This window comes from Hyperolius riggenbachi, chromosome 1 (assembly GCF_040937935.1).
Source record: "Hyperolius riggenbachi isolate aHypRig1 chromosome 1, aHypRig1.pri, whole genome shotgun sequence".
NCBI lineage: Eukaryota > Metazoa > Chordata > Amphibia > Anura > Hyperoliidae > Hyperolius > Hyperolius riggenbachi.
The window spans coordinates 645,871,915-645,885,647 of record NC_090646.1 but is presented as its reverse complement, the minus strand read 5'-3'; the positions used below and the strand labels follow the sequence as shown (position 1 = coordinate 645,885,647).

At 44.8% G+C, this 13,733-nt stretch overlaps 2 protein-coding genes across 2 annotated transcripts in view; both read left to right on the top strand.

Moving 5' to 3' along the window:
* Positions 1-13,733, top strand: part of LOC137560657 (acyl-coenzyme A amino acid N-acyltransferase 1-like) — a 46,943-nt gene that overhangs the window by 27,942 nt on the left and 5,268 nt on the right. Inside the window, exons 2-3 of the mRNA XM_068271880.1 lie at positions 6,669-7,150; positions 10,170-10,372. Coding sequence (XP_068127981.1) covers positions 6,688-7,150; positions 10,170-10,372 — 666 coding nt within the window. The 5' untranslated portion in view covers positions 6,669-6,687. The remainder of the gene's footprint in view (positions 1-6,668; positions 7,151-10,169; positions 10,373-13,733) is intronic.
* LOC137560641 (acyl-coenzyme A amino acid N-acyltransferase 2-like) overlaps positions 10,285-13,733 on the top strand; it is a 32,405-nt gene continuing 28,956 nt past the window's right edge. The window contains exon 1 of the mRNA XM_068271879.1: positions 10,285-10,372. The gene's annotated coding sequence lies outside the window, so the exon portion shown is untranslated. The remainder of the gene's footprint in view (positions 10,373-13,733) is intronic.

Sequence of the window (13,733 nt, the reverse complement as noted above, 5' to 3'; positions counted from 1 at the left end):
AATGTCAGCACCAGATTTCACTACAAAATACACAATATCGGTAGTTAAACTGACCACAAAATACACAATATCGGTAGTTAAACTGACCACAAAATACACAATGTCGGTAGCAGATCTGACCACAAAATACACAATGTCGGTAGCAGATTTGAGTGTTGTCAAGCTGATAGCCTGGTGGGTAGGTGGTGAAGGGTGAACAGCCTGATTGCCTAGTGGGTAGGTGGGCAGCCTGCTGGGTAGCAGTGGTGGGTAGGGGGGCAGCAGTGGTGGGTAGGTGGGCAGCCTGCTGGGTAGCCTGGTGGGTAGGTGGGCAGCCTGGTGGGTAGGTGAGCAGCAGTGGTGGGTAGGTGGGTAGCCTGCTGGGTAGCCTGGTGGGTAGGGGGGCAGCAGTGGTGGGTAGTTGGCCAGCCTGCTGGGTAGCCTGGTGGGTAGGTGGGCAGCCTGCTGGGTAGCAGTGGTGGGTAGGTGGGCAGCAGTGGTGGGTAGGTGGGCAGCCTGCTGGGTAGCCTGGTGGGTAGGTGGGTAGGTGGGCAGCAGCGGTGGGTAGGTGGGCAGCAGCGGTGGGTAGGTGAGCAGCAGTGGTGGGTAGCCTGGTGGGTAGGTGGGCAGCTTGCTGGGTAGCCTGGTGGGTAGGTGGGCAGCAGTGGTGGGTAGGTGGGCAGCAGCGGTGGGTAGGTGGGCAGCAGCGGTGGGTGGCTGGGCCGGTGCACCTGTAAAAGAAAAAAAAAACATTCACTTACCTGCAGATGAAACCTCTCTTCCGAATCCCAGGCAGCCTCTCTCTCCGCAGCTCCTCTTGAATGTCCCGCGCCGTCTCCCGCTGCGTCATCAGTGCAGGGCTACGGGAAGATGGCCGCCGAAGCCCGCACTGGAGACAAAAATAGACGGCAAGATGGCCGCAGACGCCATCTTGCCGTCTATTTTTGTCTCCAGTGCGGGCGTCGGCGGCCATCTTCCCGTAGCCCTGCCCGGGTAAACTGAGGGCGGATATCAGCCGCCCTGTCAGTGCCCGTTGCCGGCGCCCGTGGAGGGGAAGCGCCGAAGGAGGGGACGCAGGTGAGGGAGATGTGGGGGGTATTTCCTCCCTCCCCGCCGACGCTGCCACCCCTCCTTCAGCGCTGCTTCCCCTCCTGCTTCTGGGGAGGCCTTGATGACACCCCCCCCCCTGGAGCTGACACTCGGAGCGGAGCGCTCCTGGCCGCCCCATGGTAGCGACGCCACTGCCTTTGGGCATGCTAACTGGGTTAGCACTGAATAGTGAATCAGGCCCACTCTGTACAGCCTTGCGTAATATGTCGGTGCTATATAAATACTTAAAATAAATAAATACTGGTTCTTATGGTGGCACTGGCATGTGTTACCTTGTTAGCGCAATACACTTTAGCAACAATTGTTGTACAGCAGTTGCTGCATTCCGTGCTTTATGGGCAAAGCATGTGTAATCCTGGTAACGTGCACTGTGCTGACAGCGCAGGGGTGTCAAACTCAATCACATAAGTTGCCAACATCTACATTTTTTGTTAAAATTTAACCAGGGAGGATGGTCTCCGTTGGGCACCTCATCTTACGCCGGTGTCCACTGCAGGGAAGGGCCAGCGGCAAACATGAAAAAAAAAAATCACCTGGAAAGAAGGGCGCAGGGGATTGCCACCAGTAGGATATTGCAACAATTAGCGACAGTCCACTGCTGGATTCCAATAGTAAAATATCAGTACTGTTTGTCAGTCTTTCAGGACGGGAAAATAAACTTTTTTTTCCTAGATTGCATGTTACAGTGCCTTTCTAGACAGCTCTGCTCAAGGGCCTCAGGGTCACCCCCCAACCTGCATTCCTTGCAGAGGTGATTGTTACACCACCGCACCCCACAACAGTGCCTAACCCTAAGACCCACCCTGGTGGTGCCTAACCCTAAGACCCCCCTAACCCCCCCCCGTGGGGCCTAACCCTACCCGCCCTCCCAGAAAAAACCCTTAATGCCAAAGTAAATTGCATCCAGGGCTTCTGGAAATACACATTTTGGATTTGCATAGCGGGTGCTAATTAGGCTCATTAGGGGGCCGAAATTTACCTTCTTTGAGGCATATTGCGTCCATTATAAAATCCCCAATTTGTGGGAAAGGTTAAATTTACCATAATCTGCAGTACAAGAAAGCATGAAATGGGCAGCACCAACCTGTGTTTTATGCTTTATTCAATGAACATACATACTCATAGCAAGGTGGGTGACAGGAGTGGTAGCACCAAACAGCTAATACCTGTTTTGCATAATGAGAACATTTGCTCACAGCTACTGAAGATATGGATGGTGTCAAATGCTATTGAGAAGCTCTCGGGGGCCACATAAAATTGCAAGTAGGGCCAGATTTGGCCCGTGATAACTGTTTAATAGGGTAAGGCAAGCTGCTCCCCCCTCTGTTAGTACCGGTAAAATTGCCATTCCAATGCATTGCAATTTTACAGATGCATCATCACATCAGGCCTCATGTTACATGTCTTTTCAGGCCCAGGATGAGATAAACATTGGTACATGCAGTATTGATCCTAGTTAGAACTTGCTTTGTTCACGTCCTCTTTTGGATTGCATTTATTGAAGGAAACGAGACAGTAACTCGCATGAAAAGCAGATAGAAGCAAAACACTTTAGCCTGTCTGCGCAAAGACTCCTGATAAAAATAATCTTCAAATGGTAAATAATCCTCTCCCCTAGGAGCTGAATGAACCAGACTCTACTTCACACTGTCCTGTCTGCTGTTTATGCTTCACATTACAATTGCAGCACTTAAAGGACAGTTGTAACTTTTTGTTTGTTTTAAAATTAGATACTCACCAAAGAGGACGGAAGGTTCTGGATCCCTTAGTCTTCAGTTCCCCTCTGTATCCCCTCATTCAGCCACTGGGCTCCCCATTCCAGCCTTTGCCTTTTATGTCAAAGAAGCCTTTGGGTCTTTTCAAAAGTACTTACAAAGACGAGCAGCTCCATAATGCACATGTGCGAGTGCGGACTTCTGCACATGCATCATGGAGTTGCTTGTCTTCAACAGTACTCAGAGACCCAAGTACTTTCAAAGGAACCCTAAGACACAGCCGGCAGGAGACTTGAATGGGGGCCTGGAGGTGGAAAGAGGGGACGCAGAGAGGAACGGGAAGCATCTAAGGGATCAAGACCCTTCCCTCCTTTTAGGTGAGTACCCAACATTTTTGTTTTAAAATGTTACAGTTGTCTGTTAAACTGAAAAAAGAAGAGAGTGCAGTTCTATATACTACTAGCTGATGACCCGGCGTTGCCCGGGTATGTATTTGGCTGGTGTCGGCTCCGCCCACTTTTTCCAACCCTAACACACAAACACTCAATGACCAAGTTTGTGAGCTTTAGCATCAATAATCTGTATATTCCCATAAAAAATAAACTAATCAGATTGGCAGTTTGTGACTTCGTCCCTCTCCATCATTTGAACCCCAGTCACCCAATGACTAACTGTACCAGGTTTGAGGCATCTGCTATTAACAGTGTAGAAATGGCAGCAATTTAAATTTTTTCCTTGAAAATCAACAGGTGAATTTTAATTTGCTATTATAGGCTCCACCCACTTCCCTGAATATTAATCTTAGTTATCCAGTGACTGCCTTTAAAGGGAACCAGAGATGAACGATTCACACAAAATAAACATATCAGTTAAAAGCTTGTAAAGAATAAATGCTCTACCCGATAATTTTGCCACTCTGGTGTGCCTTTTTGAGTGCTTTTTATCCATTATTGCTCCAGGAAATATCCAATATGGCCGCCGGCTCATATTCCTTCTGCTTCCAGGTTATGAGGTGTTCTGGATGTGCTGTCTAGCCTCTATGAGACTATAGACAAGCAGGGCTGCTTCTGCAGCATTTCATCTGTGTGCTTTCAACTGCATATTCTGGTATGCTGTGTGGCTGCCTGTAGGAAGTGTCTCTCATAGTAATGAAACTGCATACAGTAGATAATGATGACTGGCTGCACAGACAGAGCACACAGATCACACAGCCACACTTGTCTGTTAGACAGAGATTTTTCCTGCAGCAGCAGCCCCTCCCATGTCATCAGAGCTCTCAGTATGTAAAGCAGGAAATCTGATCCAGGAGGGGGAAGGCTTGGGCTTGAAAAGACTCCACAGAAGAGTGACTCAGCTCTAATGATTCCAGGTCAAACCTCGACTGACTCAGTCAGGGATTCTTATCACAGCTGATTATAGACAGATTAAGCAGAGAATATTTAAACTAAAAGCAGGGTAGGTGTTTACTGTCATGTTCCCACTGATAAATGTAATAAAATACATGAGGGTGCTTTGTCTCTGGTTCTCTTTAACAGTGTAAGAAGACCTGCCGTTTATATTTTCCCAGTGAAATTTGGCTGTTTGTTTCTCCCCCTTTTCTGAATTTGAACTCCAATGACCCAATGACCAACTGTACCAGCTGTAAGACTTGTGCCATTAACAGTGCAAGAATGGCAGCAATTTTAATATTCCCCTTGAAAATCAACAGGTGAATATTGATTTGCTTTTTTAGGCTCAACCCACTTTTCCTGAATATTAATCCCATTCACCCAGTAACCAACTGTACAAAGTTTGAAAACCCTGCCATTAACAGTCAAGAAGGGCTGCAGTTTACATTTTTCCAGGGAAATCTGTTTTTGACTCCACCCAGTTTTTGTAACCTTGACACACAGTCACTCAATGACCAAGTTTGTGAGCTTTCAGGTTCCTGGCATCAAAATTGTGTGAATGGAAGCAGTTTTTCCAGCAAAGAAATCTGATTGGCTGTTTGTAGCTCCACCCCTTTGGTGAATTTAAACCCCAGTCACTTAATGACCGACTGTAGCAAGTTTGAGGCCTCTGCTATTAACAATGTAAGAAAGGCAGCAGTTTCAATATTCTCCTTGAAAATCAATAGGTGAATTTTGATTGGCTGTTGTAGGCTCCAGCTACTTTTCTGAATATTAATCCCATTCACCCAGTGGCCAACTGTGTCAAGTATGAGAACCCTGCCATTAACAGTGTAAGAATGGCTGCAGTTTTCCCATGTAAAAAGTTAGTGGTTTTTTGCTCTGCCCACTGTTTCTAACCTTGACATACAGTCACTCAATGACCAAGTTTATGAGCATTGGGGTCCTTGGCATCAATAAGTTGCATTTTTCTGTGAAATTAAACAAATCTGATTGGCTGTTTGTAGCCCGCCCCCTTTTCAGAATTTAAACCCCAATCTCCCAGTGACTGACTGTACCAGATTTAAGGCCTCTGCTATTAAGAATGTAAGAATGACAGCAATGTAAATATTCCCCTTGAAAATCAATAGGTGAATATTGGTTGGCTGTTGTAGGCTCCACTCACTTTCCTGAATATTAATCCCAGTCATCCAGTGACTAACTGTGTCAAGTTTGAGAAGCCTGCCAATAACAGAATGGCTGAAATCAATCTAACAAATTTTATTGGCTGTTTGTGGCTCACTTTTTCTAATCTTGACATACAGTCACTTAGTTACCAAGTTTATGAGCTTTGGGGTTCTTGGTATTAATAATTTGTATATTTCCCTTTAAATTAAACAAATCTGATTGGCTGTTTGTGGCTCCACCCCCTTTAGTGAATTTGGACCTCAGTCAATGACTGACTGCATCAGGTTTGAGGCCTCTGTCATTAACAGTGTAAGAATGGTAGCAATGTCGATATTCCCCTTGAAAATCAACAGGTGAATTTTGATTGGCTGTTGTAGGCTCCACCCTCTTACCTGATTATTAATCCCAGGCACCCAGTGACCAACTGTGCAAAGTTTGAGAACCCTGCCATTAGCAGTGTAAGAATGGCTGCAGTTATATATTTGACCAGTGAAATTTGTTTTTTGGCTCGGCCCACTTTTTTGTAACCTTGACACACAGTCACTCAATGACCAAGTTTGTGAGCTTTCAGATTCCTGGCATCAAAAATGTGTGAATGGAAGCAGTTCATGCAACAAGGAAATCTGATTGGCTGTTTGAGGCCCCGCCCCTTTAGTGAATTTGGACCCCAGTCACCCAATAACCGACTGTAGCAAGTTTGAAGCCTCTGCCATAAACAGTGTAAGAATGACAGCAGTTTAAATATTCCCCTTGAAAATCAATAGGTGAATTTTGATTCGCTGTTGTAGGCTCCACCCACTTTCCTGAATCTTAATCTCATTCACCCAGTGACCAACTGTGCCAAGTTTGAGAACCCTACGATTAACAGTCTAAGAATGGCTGCAGTTTACATTTTCCCATTAAAAATGAATAGCTGAAATTTGATTGGCTGTTTTATGCTCCACCCACTTTTCCTGGATTTGTCACCTCGGTCACCAAGTGACAAACTGTGCCAAGTGTGGGGACTCTGGCTTGATTACTGTGAGAATGGCAGCCTTATACATTTTTTCCATTTCCATGAATGGGTGAAATCTGATTTGCTGTTTGTAGCTCCGCCCAGGTGTGCAGGGGGGACCCGAGAGCCCCAGAACATATCACCCCAGGTAGTACGGGATCTGTGAAATAAGTTTCATTCAAATTGGTCAAGGCGTTTTTCGAGAGATCGTCACACACACACACACACGCACGCACGCACGCACACACACACACACACACACACACACAAAATCCTCCTCTGAATAGCTTCTGTCTGTGTTCCATATCTCCTTAGAGATCCATTGTGCCCAGTTATGGTTCTTCTGACTATCTCACCGGAGGTTGTCCTAGCAGATGAACCAGTGAAGATCAGAGCTTGGGAACTCCCCGCACAGCAGATCATTACCATCAGAGCTTGGCTAAAAGACGAGAAAGGAGAGTTATTCTACTCCAGAGCCTTCTACAGGAGTGATGATGAGGGAAAAGTGGATTTGGAGCATACACCAGCCACCGGTGGAGACTTCTGTGGTGTCCATCCAATGGGCCTCTTCTGGGCCCTAAAGTCAACGACTCCATTCTTTAGGTTAATGAAGTGTGATGTGATGGGAAGTCCCTTTGAAATCCACCTAGAAGTCTACTGTCACCTAGAGATGAATGTTATCCCGGAGTGTTCCCCAGAAGCTAGCGCATGTCTGAGAAGATGGTACGTGGCCCCGGGGGTCCAGAGAGTCCAAGTTAGAGAAGGACGAATGCGAGGAGCTCTTTTCCTTCCTCCCGGTAAAGAATTGTCAAAACATTTGCATTCCATGGATCATTAGATCTTAATTAGAGCTAATGATGTTAGTGTACCGATATTGAAATGTGGTTAAAATGATACTTCTCTCAATAGAGGATTCCCCGGTCCTCCTCGCCTCCACCGATCACAGGTATTTGATGCCTTGTCCCTGTGTGCAGGCATGAGGCATCCTGAGCCTGAGATCAGGGGTGCTCGGATACCCCTTTTTAAAACCCGGATTGATTCGGATCCGGATACCCAGATATCTGGATCCAAATCAGATAGCCGAATCCGAACTTTCCGGAATCCGAATAGAATCGGATATCCGAACCCATTATCTAGGATATCCGCCCGGAATCGGATATCCGGATAGAAAACCGGAAGTGGCCTTTAAATTGCTTCTAAAAAAAATTTAAGGGTAAATAAGGCATGTAGCATCATGTTTTTTTTAAAGGGAAACACTAATTGATTATGTGGGGAGTTGAAATACAGAAAAGAAAAGGCTGTAAATTAACATCAGGACTAGGTTCCAGACAGCGGTCGTGCAGCCCACATTGTGTCCAAAGTCCAACCACACGTCTGGGACATGACAGTTTTCAGCCAAGACACCTCCGAAAAATTACGCAGCAATTGTGTTTTGTGTTAAATATAGGTGGTATCAGCACAGCAGCAGTGGCCTGTGGCACCCTGGCGGTGTGAGCAGCACAGGCAGCAGGAGCAGGGCAATGCAGCAGCAGGTGTAACGTGTGTCAGGAGCGTGCCAGGCGTGGCACGTGTACGTGGCATGTTGTGTTGGTAGTACCACGACCTCCTGGAGCTCTGTGCCGGCCCGAGCGTTCGAATCCGCTCTCATCGGGGCTTCCGGGGGACCTCGGCGGAGCGAGCCCACATTGTGTCCAAAGTCCAAACGCACAACTAGGACATGACAGTTTTCAGCCCAGACATCTTCATAAATGTATGCAGCAATTGTGTTATAATTTAAATATAGGTGATATCAGCACAGCAGCAGTGGCCTGTGGCACCCTGGCGGCGGGAGCAGCACAGGCAGCAGGAGCAGGGCATTGCAGCAGCAGCAGGTGTAACGTGTGCCGGACGTGGTGTGTGGCACGTGTACGTGGCACGTGTACAAGCACGTCGCGTTGGTGGTACCACGGCTGTAAAAAAATTGTGAACCAGGTGGCTTAGTTAGTAATAGTTGATCAGGAGGAGCCAGGAGGTTGTTGTGGTGGTGGTGATAAAGGGTGGTAAGGCAGGCATAGTGATTCCCAGCCACTTCATGTCCACCTCTTGCCAACAACAGGTAAAGACTCGCCTAACAGGGTCTGGCGGAGTTTTTCCTTGCACGGGAAGCGGTGTAGGGAGCAGAGGAGGCCACTGAGGACTGGCTGCCTGAACAGGCCTCAGTGTCGGCAGGAGTGGAAGAGGGGGTTCTATCCGGATTCCGCTGCGAGTCCGGATACCGCATTCCGGATTTGCCCAGATATCCGGAATCCGGATCCGAGGTCGGATAGCTAAAAAAGTTCGGATTATCCGGGTAGTTTGGATATCTGGAATCTGGATGAGCACCACTGCCTGTGATCAGTGGATCCATGGAGGCCAGGGGGGCGGGGGAATTCTCTGGATTATTATCTAGACCAGTGTTTCTCAGCATTTTATTGGTATGTACCCCTTTTAAAACCCTGTACTCACCAAGTACCCCCTAGCATAGTGAACATTATCACAAGTATCCCTTGACAAATATATATCTAATCGTAGTATAGGGTATAGGGTCTAAACAAGCATCCAAGCATTTACTGTTGCTTTTAATTAGCTAAAACACAAATTTAGTGTTGTTTAAAGAGACTCCGTAACAAAAATTGCATCTTGTTTTTTATCATCCTACAAGTTCAAAAAGATATTCTAATGTGCTCTGGCTTACTGCAGCACTTTCTACTATCACTGTCTCTGTAATAAATCAATGTATCTTTCCCCTGTCAGACTTGTCGGCCTGTGTCTGGAAGGCTGCCAAGTTCTTCAGTGTTGTGGTTCTGCTATGAACTCCCCCTTCCAGGCCCCTCTATGCACACTGCCTGTGTGTTATTTAGGATTAGAGCAGCTTCTCTCTTATCTTTTACAAGCTGGATAAATCGTCCTCTGAGCTGGCTGGGCTTTCACATACTGAAGAATTACAGACAAGGGCAAAGCTGTTTGCAGGAAGAAACAAGCAGCCTGAAACTTCAGTGCATGAGAACTGCAGGGGGAAAGAAACACACAAATGATCTCTTGAGATTCAAAAGGAAGGCTGTATACAGCCTGCATGTGTATGAATGTATTTTCTATGTGTGGACATACTGTACATCAACCTACTTCCTGTTTTGGTGGCCATTTTGTTTGTTTATAAACAAACTTTTTAAAACTGTTTTTAACCACTTTTAATGCGGCGAGGAGCGGCAAAATTGTGTCAGAGGGTAATAGGAGATGTCCCCTAACGCACTGGTATGTTTACTTTTGTGCGATTTTAACAATACAGATTCTCTTTAAATGAGATTTATCATTTTATGAAGCTCTAAATATGTTATTCTTGGTTAAGTATATCAAGCCCGAGTACCCCCTGGAACCATCAGAGGTACCCCCTGGGGTATGCGTACCACACGTTGAGAACCTAGGATCTAGACTACTAGAAGGCTAGAAGCTTCCATCTATTAATGGAATATGAATATTTATTATATTTATTTACATCACTATTGTGTGCACCATTGTTGAGGTCTATAGTGTTTCATTGTACGGTGCTGTGTAATATGTTAGCGCTTTATATATAAAGTTTAACAATAATTATAATAAGAAGAAGAATAGCAAGCTGATTGGTAATATAAAATTACCGATATTCTATCTATCAGCAACAGCCAGTGCTCTATTTATCATGCATATACATTGAATATGTAGGACGATCCTAATAAAGTGCGCTGGCAGTGTATATCAGCAGTGATTATTAACAGGTACCAACAAGCAGATAGTGGACTAACGTTTTATTGTTCTATTTAGGTGAAGGCCCGTTCCGAGGAGTCATCGATCTGTTTGGGCGTTTTGGAGGCCTTGTAGAGTTTCGAAGCAGCCTTCTGGCCAGTCATGGGTTTGCAGCTCTGGCTTTGGCTTACTTTGCTTATGAAGATTTGCCAAAGACATTCAATAGTCTAGATCTAAAATATTTTGAAGAAGCTACTGAATTTTTAAGCAATCATCCAAAAGTAAGTCAAATATGTAATAGTACGTGCTGTTCCCACAATAGGCTTCACAAAAAATGACACAGTGGGGGATGTATTTTGTATCTCTTTATGGTCTGTTCCATGAATCTCTCTCTTCACTGCTCAGTCATTGCCCCAGACGACAGACTCTTCTGATGACTTAGCTTATAACTAATAGTTTACCCCATGATGTGGCAAAACGATCTGCCAGGCACAGTATTCTTTTTGAGTAATTTAACTTGCACCTGTCAGGTTAATCTCTTCTCACCCTGCACCGCTTGTCACATGGCCGCAGAAAGCCAGTAACTGTTCAGCAGCAGCTTTAACATGACAACCATGGGCATAGCAATCACCTCTGCAACCCCTGCCACTGCAGGGGAGGCCCAGAGGCTTCAGGGGCCCCTCCTCCTCCCTCTCCCCAACTGCAAGTGCAGCCAATTAGTGAAAAAACCTTCCCATTCGCTCAAAAAAAGTCCCTGCCACCTCCTCCCTGCCAACTCTATGCAGAGTAGAGAGTAGCTGTAATATTTATCTGCTTTTAGATGCTGCTTTATAGCACCGACTCCCGATCACATGACCCTCATGGGGTTCAGGGACCAAGGGGGCCCCATGCTATCATTTTTGCAGGGGAGCCCTAGTAAAGCGAAATGAAACCCAGCATTTCTTCTTTGCTCTAAAAAATTATTTACAGCATATTATATGCTACCACCATTTTTTTTTTTACTAGAACAGCATTCAATTAGTTAAACACAGGATTTACAAGCTCCCTGCAGGGAAAGCTGGACGCATCCGAACTGGAGATAATGTTATCTTGTGTTTACTTAATTGTATCAAGTGAGGAATGTGACACATTCCCTGACTGTGCAGAAGCTCCTGAACACAGAAAGACACTCAAAGCATTTCTGCCTTCAATATAACATAAATAAAACCAGTTATGAATAAAATGCAAAGGCAGCTCTAAATGCAAAAAACTGTACTTTTAGGAACTTAAAATTACTAAATGAATAACACTTCTGCGCAAATGCAAATATGATAACCGTATGGCATATAAAAAGTAGGAAAACGTGTTTTTATTTTAATATTATGTCAGGGTTTTATACCGCTTTAATTCTAGTTACGCCCCTGACGACAACATTCAACAAAAGTATTGAAATGGCCCCTTTATACCTCCAGTCTCCTTGTACCTCCAGTATCCTCCTCTGAACCCTTGTGTCTTCCTGTGTTCCTCATGTGTCTGCCTCTGTCCTCTTTGTGTCCTCCTCTATGCCCCTTTGTGTCCCTGTGTTCTCCGTTTTTCCCTCTGTGTCCTCCTCCTCTGCATGGGCACAGTACAGGTAGTCCACGACATTGCGTCGGGTTGGAAGTTTGTATTGGCCGGCGTTCACAAGTCAGGAACTCCCTGCATTTGGACTATAAGACGCAGTGACTCCCCCCCCCCCCCCCCACACACACACACACTTTTGGGGGAGAAAAAGTGAGTCTTATAGTCCAAAAATACAGTTTTTATATTTAATATATTCATATGTCGATCTGAGCCTTCAGGAACTGAATCTACAGAACAAGTGCCTGGTTTTGCTGTAGTATTAACATCAGAAAAATCAGTTCTCATGAACTGATAATGAAGTCCTATTGTTCATCTTTACATCACAGCTATGCAGCTATGAAATGAATACAGTGTGTGTCGTATTTCAAAAAGTTCAAGCGGTGGGTAAACTACTTTTAGAAATTTTTAAATTGCAAACAAGTATTTTTTTTTTTAATCTTTTTTTTACTCCCTTGGCAGGTTAGCTGGTTCTACAGTGAAACTTGGAAAATTAGTATATTGTGCAAAAGTCCTTTTTTTCAGTAATTTAACTTAAAAGTTGAAACCAATATATGACATAGGGACCTTTTGCAGGTGTTTTGGATGAATTAGCTGATTAGAGTCAGACACTTTGAGCCTAGAGCATTGAACAGTTTCACAATATTCTAATGGTCTAAAATTTTGATTTTGGGGTTCTAAGTCATAATTATCAAAATTATATCAAATAAAGGCTTGAAATATCTCGCTGTGCATGTAACGAGTCTATTTCATATATTAATTTCAACTTTAAGTTGAATTTTGCACAATATTCTAATTTTTCGAGTTTCACCTGTATTTGTTACAGCCAGATCCCAAAGTTGGCCACTTCGGGATTTGGCCATCCAATGCACAAAGTGGCCGTGCTACTGTGGCCAATGGGAGAAGCGGTGTCCTCAAGGCTGGATTGATACTTTTAATGCCCCCAGGCCAAGTATGTTGGAGCTCCCCTTCCAAGTGGAGCAGTGACCCTCCTATTCCATATGCAGCCCCCTCTTACATGCGTTACATCCATATACTGCTGCCACTAACTTTAACCATTTATGGCGCGCGGATGTGAGCTTCACGTCTGCAGTGGCAGGTGCTAGAGCCGCAGGGACACGCTAGTCATGTCCCTGCACTTTGGGGGGTTTACAGGCGATCGTGCGGGCAGATGCCCGCGATTGTGCTGCTGCTGCTAGCAGGAGGGATTGGACTGCAGGGGACAAAAGTCCCCTGTGCCAATCTGTCATTGTCCGCCGAGAATAAACACTATTTTTGCTCAAACACAGTGTTTATTCTTACATAGAGCCGCCGCTGATTTCTGCCGGTTTCCACCGCCCGATCGTTACATTTATGAATGGAAACAATATTTCCATTCATAATCTCCGATGGAAGCCTACATCACTTCCCCTAGTTACAATGTAGTGATACATTGTATCCTATGTAGCATTCAAAGCACGCTAATAGGATTTTTGCTTAGTGGGGACATCTTGTGGCCAAATAGTAAAGTACACCTACTGACACCTACTGACAAGAGGGCATATAATTATGAAATAACGGGCTAAAAATGAGTGACCTTTATTTCCAAATAAAATATCACATTATGTCACCATACATTGTACTAGGGATATAATTTTAAAGTTGCAATAACCGGGACAAATGGCCAAATAAAATGTGTGGATTTTAATTATGGTAGCATGAATTATTTTAAAACTATAATGGCTGAAAACTGGAAAATAATGATTTTTTGTCCTTATTATTCCCATCATTATGCATTTAGAATAAAATAATTGTTAGCATAATGTACCACCCAAAGAAAGCCTAATTGTAGCGGAAAAAAACAAGGTATAGATCATTTTGTTGTAATAAATAGTGATAAAGTTATTGGGGAAGGAAAGGGCGGAGCGCTGACAGGTAAAAATTCCTCTCGTCGATAAGGTGAACAGTACCCGCGGGCTGAAATGGTTAATTGACAACTCTTTGAACATCAGCTTCCGTTTTTATGAGTTGCTCCCAATTTGCAGCCTTCTTTTTCATATGTAG